The 14,353-nt window shown below is 31.5% G+C and overlaps 2 protein-coding genes and 1 non-coding gene across 3 annotated transcripts; 2 read left to right on the forward strand and 1 right to left on the reverse strand.

The window, feature by feature from the left end:
* Positions 1–322: 322 nt before the first annotated feature.
* Positions 323–3,107, forward strand: LOC104761259 (uncharacterized). The gene is made up of 6 exons (XM_087500150.1): positions 323–1,649; positions 1,802–1,827; positions 1,932–2,234; positions 2,338–2,493; positions 2,611–2,759; positions 2,889–3,107. The coding sequence occupies exons 1-6, from the start codon at positions 1,629–1,631 to the stop codon at positions 2,975–2,977; spliced, it is 744 nt and encodes a 247-aa protein (XP_087356276.1). The 5' UTR covers positions 323–1,628; the 3' UTR covers positions 2,978–3,107.
* A 2,676-nt stretch (positions 3,108–5,783) lies between these two features.
* On the forward strand, positions 5,784–7,331 carry LOC104763405 (putative rRNA 2'-O-methyltransferase fibrillarin 3). The gene is made up of 5 exons (XM_010486779.2): positions 5,784–5,900; positions 6,118–6,452; positions 6,544–6,621; positions 6,698–6,943; positions 7,051–7,331. The coding sequence occupies exons 1-5, from the start codon at positions 5,882–5,884 to the stop codon at positions 7,219–7,221; spliced, it is 849 nt and encodes a 282-aa protein (XP_010485081.2). The 5' UTR covers positions 5,784–5,881; the 3' UTR covers positions 7,222–7,331.
* Positions 7,332–7,722: 391 nt separating this feature from the next.
* On the reverse strand, positions 7,723–7,806 carry TRNAL-CAA (transfer RNA leucine (anticodon CAA)). The gene has a single exon. It is a non-coding gene; the product is annotated as a tRNA-Leu (tRNA).
* Positions 7,807–14,353: the final 6,547 nt, after the last annotated feature.

A 14,353-nucleotide genomic window follows, 5' to 3' on the forward strand; every position in this document is an offset into this window, starting at 1 on the left:
AATTTTACTAAGTAACGGATTAAAATTTGAATATTTAAATTCAATTTCATATTTTTTTGTTGAATTTTATAATTTTATATAATATAATAAAAATTAAATAGTTTATTTTGAAATATTTTTAAAATATTGAAACTTGATATTAAAGTTAGAAACTATAAACACTCTAAATTGGTTTGTTATAACAATGTCAATAATATGAAAGAATTTCAAAAAACTAAGTATATAAAAACAAAAAGTATAACAATATATTAAATTATTCATAATATAAAAACTCGCTTTTAAAAAACCAAATTCACAAAATTATGTCTTATAATGACATTCAAATCATGAGGTAGAATATACATTGTTGAAATAACTTCACATTACATAAACTAATATAACATATTAAAATAGAAAATATACAAATTTTGTATAAAATAAAATTTAACCAGTGTTATAGCACGGGTAATTATCTAGAATCATTAACAATACAAAACTTACAAAATAAGTGTCTTTTTGAAGTCATTATATTTAGCATTTGATTTTATTGTATAATATTTTATCTAAAAAAAAAATAAAAACAATTACATCAAATATATTTATAAAAAAAATTACAATATAAATAAAATGAATTTCAACCCATGCTCTAGCACGGATCTTACTTTAGTATGTTTTGTATTTTGCATGTAAACATTTAATTACTTCAGACCGGCCCGAAAAAAACAGCATGTAATGTTAGTTTCCAGTGGCGGAGCCAAAATTATTTTTTAGAGGGGTCCAAAAAAAATTTTTTTCTTAAAGGAATAAAAATGTAAAATTTTAGAGGGTCAAAATGATTTTTTTTTAGAAAAATAAGGGTAAAAATCCAATTTTTAGAGACTCAAAATAGAAATTTAGTCTAAAATGTGGTAAAAATGTAAAATTTGTAGGAATCAAATCAAAATGTAAAATTTGTAGGGGTCAAATTACAAAATTTATAGGGGTCATACTAGAATTTATAACTAATAATAATAAACAAAAAAAAATGGGGTCAGCTGACCCCAATACAGCCTTACTAGATCTGCCCCTGTTAGTTTCTCAGAGTTTCAGACCTCTAGGAAAAATACTATATTGATAAATAAAAACATTCCAATTTTATCAAATTAAACCTTTCCTATTCCAATTTCAACCCAAATTCCAATAGATCATTAACATTCTTAAAACATTAAAAAAAAAAAAAAGCATTAATCACGAAAGCTTCAACTTCTACATCAATCTTCTCCTTTGTTGCTTTCGCTTCTTCCTTTTAGTTCCGTCGTTCTCGATCTATAGCAAATATGAGTTCTCCCCAAAGAGGTACGTACCCTAAAAGCCGTTTTATTTATACTTGTTTCTCTGTTCGACCTAACATAAACTTGTGCGTTTAAATCATAAACTTGAAGAATCAAGGAATGTGATTTTGTTTATGGGCTTTATTACAGGCCTGAACTAATTGAAAGCCCAAAAACAAGAGACGGTTATGTCCGAAAATTATAAGGTTAAAACTTAAAAGATAAAATACACATCGTACCTTAAGAAAAAAACACGAATCGTACCTTGTTCAATAATCAATCCTAAACCCCTAGATCTACAAAAATCCTTGTTATCAGTCGTTCTTGTGAAAATCAACTATGGACGAATCCGCCATCAAAGTAAGTAATCTTCTTCTCTTTATGGATCTCCCTATTTGCTTAAGCTCCTCTGATTCTCTCTCTCTCTCTCTATTAGATGATTTAGGTCTTCAACTCTTCATATTTAGGTAGTCGAGAGAATATCTGATTAGATTTTTTTTTATGTACACTAGGGTCAGGAATCGCTGGGTGAAGAACGGTAAGTTTCATTCTTTTGATTTTTTGTTTTTTTTGGGAACCATGAGAGATGTTGTCATGTTAGCTAATAATAATATTATCTCCTGCAATCAAATTCTATTGTAGCCTTAGCACGATTTCCGTAGAGGGATATGAAACTAGGTTTCATCATCAGTTTCCTCTCAGTCTCGCGTTGACAAAGCATTTCGCTAAATGCGGAAAGATCGCGCGTATCTTTGTTCCCAGAGACAGAAAGGGTATCCTCAGGAGTCCTGTCTTCATTTATTATTGGGGAGAAGGTGCGAGAGACAAGGCATTGAAACTTAGTGGACGTGACCTGGGAGGATGGACTGCAGTCGTTAAGCCTGTACCCCAGCCGAAAGAACCTGCCGAGTTAAGGAACTACCCCTTGGATCGAGAAGTACGCGAGTAAGTTTGATTAATATTATTATTTTTAATCTCCTGCAATGCTTTTAGTATCTGTTCTTGTGATCATGCGTGCTATTTATAATATTCTCTCCTTGTTAATTAGGCTGATGGTTAAGGTAGAAGATGGTTTACCTTCTTCGGTGCGTGATATTGATTACATGATCGGGTTGTATGAACATTTCTCTTCATGTGGAGAGGTCACCGATGTTAGTGTTATTCCCACAGTTGATTTGGTCGACGGAAAATTTGTTCCCGCAAGGTTGTTTTTGCCTTCTTACTTCTAATCCCCCAAATTTGTGAATATTTTTCCCAGCTCTCCCTCCCTCCCTCCCTGTCTCAAGTTATTAAATCCTAACTAAAAAATCGAATTTTCCAGACTTGCTGAGATTTCTATTATGGGAAAAGGATGTGTACAGAAGGCGCTGGAACTAAGTGGACGTAACGCACAAGGATGGAATTTAGTAGTTCGTCATGTTGCCCCGCCAAGTGTCCCTAAAAGACAGCGTACCGGCTGTGAACATCCATGTACGTAAAATTTTGCTCTTTCTTCTTCTTGCCTTCTTGTTTTTTTTTTTTTTTTATAATTTTGTTTCCAGCAACTCTTGCATAATTATAACCTCTCTCCTTAATTTCGTTGTTTATACTTTACATTAGCTATTGTACTTGCGAAGATGGAGAAGGCTGAGATGGAGAAGGCTAAGAAGATGGGGAAGGGGAAGAAAAAGAAGAATGCTGCGGAGTAGAAAGCTCTCTCCTTAATTAGGACAAGACAAAAGCTCTTTGGTATTTTTAAGTTTGTGTGATACAAACTAAAAAAAACAAAGACCGGGCATTTTTTTAGCGATCGCTAGAGCAACGTCATCACCACTATCTACGTAACTATTGTCGTATACCTTCAACGTTCTCAGATTGGGACAAGACTGACCTACACCTTTCAAAAGCTTTTCTTCGATAAGCCGGAATGAAAACTCAACTTCTTCAAGCAATGGGAGTTTTACGACTGCTTCCAAATTCCCTATTGTCGTTATTCCAAGGAAGTCGACAACTCTAACTCTCTAAGGCTTCTCAGATTACTTGATCTACAAATACTTACAATACAGAGTTATAACATGATTTGATCATTAGAACAACAAAATTAAAATGCAAAAAAAAATCATTCATAGAATCTTTCCAATTATATTTATCAAACTAGACAGAACTAAGATTTATTCATGAGTTACTCGCAGAACATATAGCATCAAATAAACCTTACTAGTTAACAACCCACACTAATGTGCGAATAAATCAATTTAAATAAAATTATTATGAGTAAAATTATAATTACTGAATTAATATTCGTTTGTGTCAAACATAATATGTAATTTAAAGTATTTTCAATTCAAATTTTCGTTAATTTCGTGTTAAAATACGTATCACCCGTGAAAAATATACAATTTGAACACTGCGAAATCGAATGCATTAAAAATGCTGAACGGTTCAACAAAGTTTGACCTTTTAACTTGTAAAGCAAGTAATAGTAATTGAATGTTTCCAGTGAGTGATGGGAAGAAACAATTATAATCTTGATAATTTTTGCTCTAATCTTCACAATCTAGAGACTATTCGCCACGATCTACACACTTTCCGAGCTATGCCGAGTATCTCTTCCACACTAAGATGGAGGCACAGAGCAGAATCGAAGACATTAACTACGGTGGAAGCTACGTATGGTATGAGTCATTGTTTTCGACCCATTTAATTATCCGGAAGGGAGCCTACCCATGGGTTACCCTTTCTCCAGGGGATTAGTCTGGAATCTGGACATATGTGGACTTGAGATTATCTTGAGTTAACAAAAAAAAAAAGAAAAAAAACTACCGTGGAAGCTCCGCCCAGTTTCTGTATTTTCCGTTCTTCATCGCCATGCCCTGACGCACACACAGCTATCCAAACAATGGTTTAGGTATCCAATTTTTAGAAGCATATTATTTTAGACAAATAATTTTTGGCTTTTTATGTAAAAAAAATATATATATTTATAAGATATTTTATTATGATTAAATTATATTGGATCTTTTGTTTTACATATGTTTGTGGCTTTAAGTTAATTAAATATTTCTTATGTTTATAAAATATATATATTGCGTGTTGTTGATAAATTTATTAGTGAAGTTTTGATTTCAAACAAAATATTAAACGATTACAAAAAATTCAAAAAAAATATTATTTTATTTATACTGTTTTTTTCCACAAACTGTATATGTATTTGGTATCTGTTTTGTGTTTTGCTTGTTAACATTTAATTACTTCGGACCAGCCCGAAAAAAAACTACAAGTAAAGTTTCATAGTTTGAGGCCTCTACGAAAAATACTATATTGATAAATGGGTAAAATGTCATTTAAACCATGAACTTTCAAATTTTGGTCATTTAAACCATGAACTTTGTAGAAAGCCATTTAAAACATCAACTTTTGTTGATTAGCTTTTTAAAATATGAAATTTCGTTGACCAAGCCAAAAAGACATAACGTTAAATCTGATAATTGACCTACTAACAGACGTTATTATGCCGTTAAACACTCCGTTACTAACAAAACGACGTCGTTTTAATGGAAGTATTAGTTTTAAACCATGAAACTTGTAAATATATGTCATTTTAAACCATGAACTTTCCCTGGGCATTCGGTGAAAACTAAACAACCTGAAAATTTTGGTTATCGAAGAAAAACGAAAAGAGAAAGCCTAACCGTTCGGCGCAATTGATTTGGATAATCGGATTTCGGTTCGGTTCGGACTGACTGGTTTATTAGAAATCGCAGAAGTATATAAGCCTAACCGGCTAAACCATTTAGTTTAGTTTCTCTCTTTTTTCTTTGACTCTTCCTCATGTTGCGATTCTGAAAAAGAGAAAGAAGAACATCAATTAATCCTTCTTTTTCGATCTTTGTCATGTATTTTGTATCTTTTTGTATTTTTCTTGAGTCTTTTTCATTTATTATGACACTACAATAGAGTTTGAAGGATTGATCATCTTGTTTTAGGACACTACATTAGAGTTTGAAGAATTGCTCTCCTTTTTAATGTATTATGTATTATGGTTTAAATGACATAAATTTGAAAGTTCATAGTTTAAATGACATACATTTACAATTTCATGGTTTAAATGGCATATATTTAAAAATTCATGGTTTAAATGATATTTTTTGAATTAAAACTTTCATTAAAACGACGTCGTTTTGTTAGTAATAGTGTGATTAACGGCATAGTAACGTCTGTTAGTAGGTTAATTATCGGATTTAACGTTATGTCTTTTTTCGCTTGGTCAATGAAACTTCATGTTTAAAAAAACTAATTAACAAAAATTGATGTTTTAAATAGCCTACAACAAAGTTCATGATTTAAATGACCAAAATTTGAAAGTTCAATCGTTTAAATGACGTTTTTCCCATTGATAAATATTAACTTTCCAATTTTATGGAGAAAATAAATTAAACCTTTCCTATTCCAATTTCAACCCAAATTCCAATAGATTAACATTCTTAAAACCCTATGAACGCCTCCATTAAAAACAAGCATTAATTAGGAAAGCTTCAACTTCTACATCAATCTTCTCCTTTGTTGCTTCCGCTTCTTCCTTTTAGTCCCGTCGCTCTCGATCTATATCAAATATGAGCCCTCCCCAAAGAGGTACGTACCCTAAAAGCCGTTTTATTTATACTTGTTTCTCTGTTAGACCTAACATATAGGGTTGCGTTTATTCGATTTTCGTTTTACCACAATATCTCTAGCTGACTTGCTTGTTACGTATACTATTTTGATTCCTCACCGCTTCAATTCAAGTTTAGTGGGAGATTTAGTAATACTCTTTTCTGATTCGGTTTTGCGTATATATGATTATGCTCAGGACGTGGTGGTGGTGGTGGTGGTGGCCGTGGAAGAGGTTTAGCCAAAGGCGGTGGAGGAAGTGCCGTAAGAGGCCGTGGAAGTGAATCCGGCGGAGGAATTAAAGGAGGAAACAAAGTGTTAGTGGCGCCACACAGGCACGCAGGAGTGTTCATTGCCAAGAGTAAAGGAGATGCTCTTGTCACCAAGAACTTAGTTCCTGGTGAAATCATTTACGATGAGAAGAGAATCTTTGTTCAAAACGAAGATCGATCTACAGTTGAATACAGAATTTGGAACCCTCATAGATCTAAGTTAGCTGCTGCTATTAACATTGGTGTTGATAACATTTGGATCGTAAGTCCCATCACATCATCAAGGTAACAATCTCTTTTATCCCTCTGTTCTTGAAACTAAAGAAAAACACTTTTGTTTCTTGAAATTGTAGAATCCTGGTCTTAAAGTTCTTTACCTTGGTGCTTCTTCCGGATACACTGTATCTCATGTCTCTGACATTGTTGGCCATGTAAGTGAAACCCTGAACCTTAACACCTTTTTCTTCTTCTCCATATGTTACTTATGTTTGCTTTTCTGATTGATAGGAGGGATGTGTTTACGCTGTTGAGCATTCTCATATATGTGGTAGCGATTTGGTGAACATGACTGAGAAGAGAACTAATGTTATACCAATCATTGAAGATGCTAGACATCCTGCTAAATACAGAATGCTTGTTGGCATGGTTGATATCATATTATGTGATATTAATCAACCAGACCAAGCTACGATCATAGCTCTCAACGCATCATATTTCCTCAAACCTGGAGGTCATTTTATGATTACTATAAACGTATGTAACAAAACTTGCAACCGCTGGTTCAATCAAATCATTCTCTTTTTTTTTCAGTGTGTATTGTTTTTTGTGTAACTTATAAGCTTTTTTTTAATTGGTTTCAGGCGAATAGTATAGACTCAAAGTTATCAGCAGAAACAGTGTATCAGAAGGAAGTGGAGAAGCTGCAAATGGAAGAGTTGAGACCAACAGAGATATTGCCTCTTGACAATTGTGAGGGTGACCATGCTTGTGTTTTTGGTGGATATCGCTTGCCTAGGAAGCAAAATAGCTGATACTGCTGTTTACTTAATTTAGGAATCTAATCTCTTTACTTAGTTTGTGACCGACTATAATGAGATTTCTACATTCATGAGGCTTGATTAAGTGTTTGGTTTTTTCTCTGTTTTTAGCTGATTTGTCTTTTTACACTAGTACGAGCCTTCAGAAGGGGAATTTTGTTAGTAACACAAGTACATTTTGAATTCCCATTATCCATTATCTCTTTATAGAATTCCCTTCAACCTTTTATGTCAAAAAAATCGGCAGTACAGATTAAGAGCTAGGAATAGATAGTATCTATCTTTTCTCGTAATGGACTCTACCTAATATTTTGATTTGTTTAGCATTCAAAACTTCGTTTACCATATTATAGGACCCGTTAGGTTGAATATGTAGAAGTAAATAATAAAATTTGTTACAAACTGGAACACTTCAAAAAAGAGAGACTAATTTGAAGTTTTTAGTCAACCACATGTCTGATTTAAAAAGAGAGAAACTAAAAAAAAAAAGAGAACTGTCAGAAGTGGGATTTGAACCCACGCCCTCGTAACAGGACCAGAACTTGAGTCTGGCGCCTTAGACCACTCGGCCACCCTGACTTTTTGATGGTTGTCTTCCACAAATATATAAGTATCATTAAATAAGACTCGGTAAACGTATATTTGTGCATATGATATTTTCGAGACTTTTTGTAAGTCAAGTCATATTGATCAATATTTTTAAGTTAACTGCATAATTTGGAATCCAATTTTTCAAAATTATGACATTGATGTTTTTCGTGTGTCCATAATAAAACATTTAACCTTCTTTTTGTTTTTTTTTTTGTTTTTTGTTTCTTCTATAATATCGGAATCTATTAATATATGCATGTTTTTGCAGGAATCTTCGTTCTCATCATGTCAAGACCCAGTCTCCTCAAATCTCAAAATTGAAACGAGACTAATATAGTAAAAATATGATTTTGTTTACCGAGTCTTGTTTTCACAAAATCTCAATTTGAATTTTCGGTTGCCTATTTTTGTAATAACAAAATAAAGAACAAAACAAAAAAAAATCTTGGTAAATAGTTAGATAGTTATTATGGAGAAGTTCAGAAAAATCTCTCCTAGTTTTATGAGTAGACTAGGGTTTAGTTAATGAAAAAAATATAATGTGGTGCACCACATAGAATTAAAACATAGCTACCTACTCGTACTCGGTAACAGGTTAATTTTTGTTGTAGCACCGAAAATAAAAGAAACCTATAATGGTTGGGACACGTGGAAAAACAAATTGCAGAAAGCAAGAAATGTAAACAAGAGAGAAGAAATGTGTGGATTTCGTGTGGCGACGGTAAGCTTCTCTATCAACTCCTCCATCATCGAGAAGCTCGTGGCTCTCTTATAGTATTTTCTCATTTATGTAAATCTTTTCTTTTTTTGGGTTAACACAAGTAACATGTTCACCAGTTTATTGCTCTACAAAAATACTAACAGTTTGGTCAATGTAGAAAGAGAACGAGAACTAACCGTAATAAATTCCAAAGCCCCATACCGTTCAAACTGACTAGTCTCTCTTCTCTTTCGATTTCTCATTTTTGCAATAAGACGAAAAAATTTAAACTTACGAGAAAAAGTCAGTTTTTAGACTATTAGTAAATCACATGCAAAGATACTGTATCATTTTCTTTTTGTTCGGGAAATCAATACTATGGGTGTGATTGGAAGCACCCAAACACGTCGTTTGCAAACGAGCCGCTCCAATAATCACCAATCAACAAATCGTTTGGAGAAGACGATTGAATATTATGATTGGAAAAAGCGTTTGAACATAGTGGGTAGAACCTGTTTTTGGTGGTTATAACCACTCATCCTAGCCACTATCAAAAACCAACATTTGGCTTTATAAAAATGTTGTACAGTTTTTTTTTTCTTTGGACAAAAAACTGCACAGTTTTATTTATTTATTTATCGTTCAAACCCTAATCTTGATTTAATATATGTTGCTATTCTTCTCAATGATTTTTTTGTTATGAAAAGGTTAGTAAGCCAAAAATAAATAAAAATTTAATAAATCAAGATTATGATTTGAATAGTAACATATATGGAGATTATGATTTTGTTAATATCATATAATGAAGATTTTAAAAATACACATTTGCTAATTTTGTTAATATCACATTTGATTATTTCATTAATATCATTTAAATATATTAGTATTTTATATAATGAATTAGATAATGATTTATTGTTTCATTTTTTAACTAAACTAATTTCAATTTTTTATAACTTATACTATTCAACCGCTGACATGTTACCAATCAAGCTAAATACTCAATCGCTTTATTTTATTGTGCTGTCTTTTCCACACACTAACTTTAACCGTTTTTTTAACCACCTTCTTAACAACCGCTATAAAAAATTTCAACCACCTCTTTTAAACATGGTTACCAATCGGAGCCTATATATATATGGCATTGTGATAATTATAATCTCTCACGCCAAAATCAAGAAGTAGAAGAAGAAGAAGACACATTAGAGCTTGTTGATGTGAAATTCAAATGGTATTTATCAGATTTAAGTAGTTTTTGTTACTAATTGTATGTTATTTTCTAATTTTTGTCATTTTTTTACAATGTAATTTTGGGATCAGTTATCAGTTGCATTGTTTAAAAAGTTTAAAGTTGTTTGTTTTTCTTAAGTCGCTTTACGGCCAAAAAATCATATAACCGGTAATTTCCGGTTAGTATGAATGAATAGTCGACCACCACCACCAAATCAGGACCTACCCACTCTTTCATATTTTTGCTTTATAATAGTTTAATCAAAATGCCCTCATCTGGTCAACTTTACTTTTTAGTTTCTTTTCGTCTTTCTGTATTCACCTATATATAAATCCATCTATTCCCCTTACAAGAAGTACTATCCTATAATCTATAGTTATATACTTATATAGTTATATTTCTCTATTAATCATATCATTTTTTTTTGATAGAATGTGAATTATATTATCGAATGGAACGATGTTTAGTACAAGACTTTAGGGGTAAAAATATAGAAGCTATGACAAAAAAAAATTAAAAAGCCATAGGAACTTAAAATAGTTAACTGCCGTTAGAAACCATTGGCGAACCATTGAGATAGAAGTCTCCTGCAACCTTTGCGATATGAACGGGCGAGAAGGGTGTCCCTAACACTGCGATCAATTTGGGAGCAAACTGCAGAGGAACTAGAGATGATGCCGTCGTGAAGCCTGCAATTTCTTTCCTTCCACAGCATGTATATAGTGGCCTGAATTGCTATACCTTTTAAAGTGGTGGAGAGATTTGGTGATTTGGACAGTAACCAGGTGATCAGGGTGGACCAGTTGACGAAGATACAAGGGTGCTGGTTAATCATATCATTTAGCCATTATTGTTTTCATTTAACTTTTAACTTCGAAGTCCAAAACCATCTAAGCTCGAGTTTTTTTTTTTTTGATAATTCAGGGTAAATCTTCAATCTTATTGAGGAGTCCGAAACTAATCTTTGAGGAGGTGCAGCCCGTGGATAGACCTTTTCTCCGGATATTCAAATAGACCGTAAGCAAGGGTTCATATTTATGTAGCCACATAATAAATGAATAGTAATTCCGCATCTGGGAAGAATTGATCTCTGATCTGAACCAACAGGGCAACTTTTCCAACCATATGAGAACCACTATCCCACCACTATATGGTTTATCTACCCTCGAACTTGGGTTTATGGAATTGTCATGTGTGGTTTGCTCTTAAGTTGGGGTGATAGGCCACAAATCTACATGCTTTAATTGGGGATCACATATTTTAATGATGTATTTGTCTACATATCTTAACCAACCAATATTAACTTAACCTGCATGAAGAAGATTACGTTATACACAAATATAACTAATAAAGCTAGAGTTCCTGTATAACAGAAAAAAATGGTTGGAACTCCGTATTTGTGTTAACAACCCCTTATTATATATGGTGGAGACGACTCGAGTTAGGCAAGGCACAAGTAGGACACGTGGTGAGATTAGATTTAAGAGATCATTAAGAAAACATAAACTAAAGTTGTATAGTCAAGAAATAAAATATAAACTAAGGTGGAAAATTAAAGTATTATACTTGATTTTTGATATATAGTTGCTAAGCGAAATTTTCACTCATTAGGTTTTTGCCTTCACGCAACCTGCAAGAAAATGTCAAAAACTTTATGTTACGGTTTTATCTTACGAAAGCTTGGGAGAATTGTTTGATCACATATAAAACATTAAGGAATAAAACTATATAATGATCTATCATTGGAGACAAGAGATTGATGTTAAATGCAATAGAATATAATTTGCATTATTAATAGAATCAAAGCTGACGAACTCTTCACCAATTCTCATTATATATGTTCCCTATCTTTAGATACTAATTCACTACAATGCTTTCATCGATGATGCCATGGTAATATATTCTTTCGCAATGAAAAAGAGTTGTTAACAAAAATTAACTGTTGAATCGCTTATATTAATGAAAACTAAAAGCTTAAACGACCAATTAAAAAAACTATATTAAATGGAAAAGATTATCTCTTCTCTCCATCTCCAACAGCTATGCAACAATACTATTAGACTATTATGCAATTTGTGCCTATGTATCATCAAATCAATAAGCATCTCTACTATGTTAATATGTGTCAAAACTATGTACATCCAACTAAGTACAGCAATTAATTCTGAATTATATATATCTAGAGAGACATGTAAGTTTGTGGTTCAAACTTTTTCTTAAAAAGTACATGAACAAACCCCATAACTCTTAGTCCCCAATAAACCATTTTTTTCTTTTTAATCCTTTGTTTTCTGAAAAATATGTCAAGTATTAAATAAGCAGCTTTTGGATTTTCGATAGGGTCAACTTAAGTTGTTTAAAGTGGCAATTTGCTTCTACAAGTTTGGAGGCCCCCCTATCTCATTGGCAATTTGAAATCTATTTTATTGTGTGTCTGTGTATATATATTACATATTGTTTAAGACTTTGGGAAAGTTATGGAAGGTAAGGCTATTATAAAACCAATTATTTGTTTGAAAAAGGTACGAAAAAAATGAAAGCTTTATAAAATTCGATATAGCTTAATATATATGAGGATTAATACTATTATATCTTATGGTGCCGGCGATCTTTTTTCTGCTTTCTTAAAGGTCAACCTGGTTATGACCATAATAAGAACATAATTTTCGTGCTAATGGCTTTTAAAAATAATTATTGCAATTGGGACAATATAAAAGTGATGGATATATCTTAGTATAATTTAATACGGTTGGACAAAAAAAGAAATAAGGAAAACGTTCTCTTAGACTTGTATAACTCAATTTTTCCAATTTATTATTTACGACAGAAGAAAAAGTTAAAGAAAAAAAAAGAGTTTAACTTACTAGAAATAAAAAGTTGTACTGTGACAGTGTTTTATGTTTTATCGGAAGAGGTAAAAGAAAAAAAAAATGGTACGAAACGGAAACATCGCACTTGCATGTGAAAATATGATGCTACTCTGAAACCCAAGTGGCTTGTGTTGTTATTATTTTCTCCTGTTCTTCTTTTGTGCTTTTTTTTTGTCACAGGAGATTTCCTAAACATATGTATAACAGTATTAGGTAAGATAGATTACATGTAATGCTATGGTGGAGTTGGATTTGTTTATTCTTATTATGTAAACTCATTAATTTTTAATTTTATTGAGGAGAAATGTATTTTAAAATGATGGAAACATTAATTAAAGTTATAAATCAATAGAATTGAATAAGAAAAACTATAGTATTACAATAATTCTTCTCTACGTTTATAGAATTAATTATATATTGTGCTATGTTCAATTATATTTTAAATTAATTATGACTAGAAATAATTACACAATATTATAAGTTATTCAGTGATAATTTTGAGAATCCAGTTTAAGTAGATATCAAAAGAAAATTAAAAATAAGCGTTGTGTATATACATAAGATCAAATATTATATTTTTGAAGTTATGCGCTGTGACATGTAAAAATGCGTTGAAGTGTGGTTTATCTATATTATCCACATTTTGTAACCATTCAAAAAAAAAAATTATTTGTGAGGCGGTGTGGAACGGTGATGTGCGGTTCAATTGTAAAGCGAACTTTGTTGTTATGTTTTTGCATATCCAAAAAGGCGGTTCAAGTATAGTCCATATATGATTTTTAGGTTATTTTTTTAAGCTCATCAATTTTGAAAACGATTGTAATTATATTCTAAATAAGAATATTCCAGTTACTTGAATTTGAAAAAATATTAATCAGAATTTGTTAATTATAATATCTACACAACAATTATTATGATCGTCATTAAATTTTGTTTTGTTCGATCTATTTGATAAACCGTAGTGACATTTTATCCGTATGATGTCTCATATTCCGGTATTATTATGTTTATCTATTTCTCGGTTTGAACTTTTGTGATGATTGGAATTTTTTCATTAGATATTTTTGTTGATGAAAATGATTATTTAAAACTAAAAACTAAACTTTTCAAAAAATAAATCTACAGTGATGAATTTATTTAAAAAAACTAACTATCAACAACATAAAATTACAATCTACCACTTGTTATATCATTGTCTAGAAAAAAAATGGATATTTTTTTGAAGTTATATTTCTTAAAATTTATGTATTTTCAAATAGAAGAAAGTTTGTATTTTTCATTAATTATAAATATTGTGGAGAACATTTGTTACCGTAATGGTGACTATTATTGTTATTACTCGAATGCGCAATTTAGAACAGTTATTCATTTTTTTAATTAATGTTTATCAATGTGAACGCTTTGTAATTGAACAACTCGAATTCAATTACGGTAACAAAAATATTCTAGAAACCTATCCCACTTAAAAGAAAAGAAAATAAATATTCCAAATGCAAATGCAAGTAAGTGACCGACACGTGGTAGATAATACTAGCGAAATTATCCGGTAATTTTGTTAAATAAATTACAAAAAAAAAAAGTTTAGGAGAAAAAAAACAAAGGGTATCCACACAAGCCCCCCAAGTAGTAGTATTGAAAAATATTTTGAAAAGACAAAAACTCCAAACTCAGTTACACACACCAAACACAGAGTTTATAACGTAACAGACTGTGATCACAATCCAACGCCACAGA

This window comes from Camelina sativa, chromosome 18 (assembly GCF_030686135.1).
Source record: "Camelina sativa cultivar CO46 ecotype springtype chromosome 18, ASM3068613v1".
NCBI lineage: Eukaryota > Viridiplantae > Streptophyta > Magnoliopsida > Brassicales > Brassicaceae > Camelina > Camelina sativa.

What these genes read in the sequence shown, in the direction of transcription:
- LOC104763405 (XM_010486779.2), top strand. An exon ending in TCTCTGACATTGTTGGCCAT is followed by an intron (nt 6,622 to 6,697) that starts GTAAGTGAAACC and finishes TCTGATTGATAG; the next exon opens with GAGGGATGTGTTTACGCTGT. An exon ending in ATTTTATGATTACTATAAAC is followed by an intron (nt 6,944 to 7,050) that starts GTATGTAACAAA and finishes AATTGGTTTCAG; the next exon opens with GCGAATAGTATAGACTCAAA.
- LOC104761259 (XM_087500150.1), top strand. Translation starts at nt 1,629, where the DNA reads ATGGACGAATCCGCCATCAAA. An exon ending in TGGACGAATCCGCCATCAAA is followed by an intron (nt 1,650 to 1,801) that starts GTAAGTAATCTT and finishes TATGTACACTAG; the next exon opens with GGTCAGGAATCGCTGGGTGA. An exon ending in TACCGGCTGTGAACATCCAT is followed by an intron (nt 2,760 to 2,888) that starts GTACGTAAAATT and finishes ACTTTACATTAG; the next exon opens with CTATTGTACTTGCGAAGATG.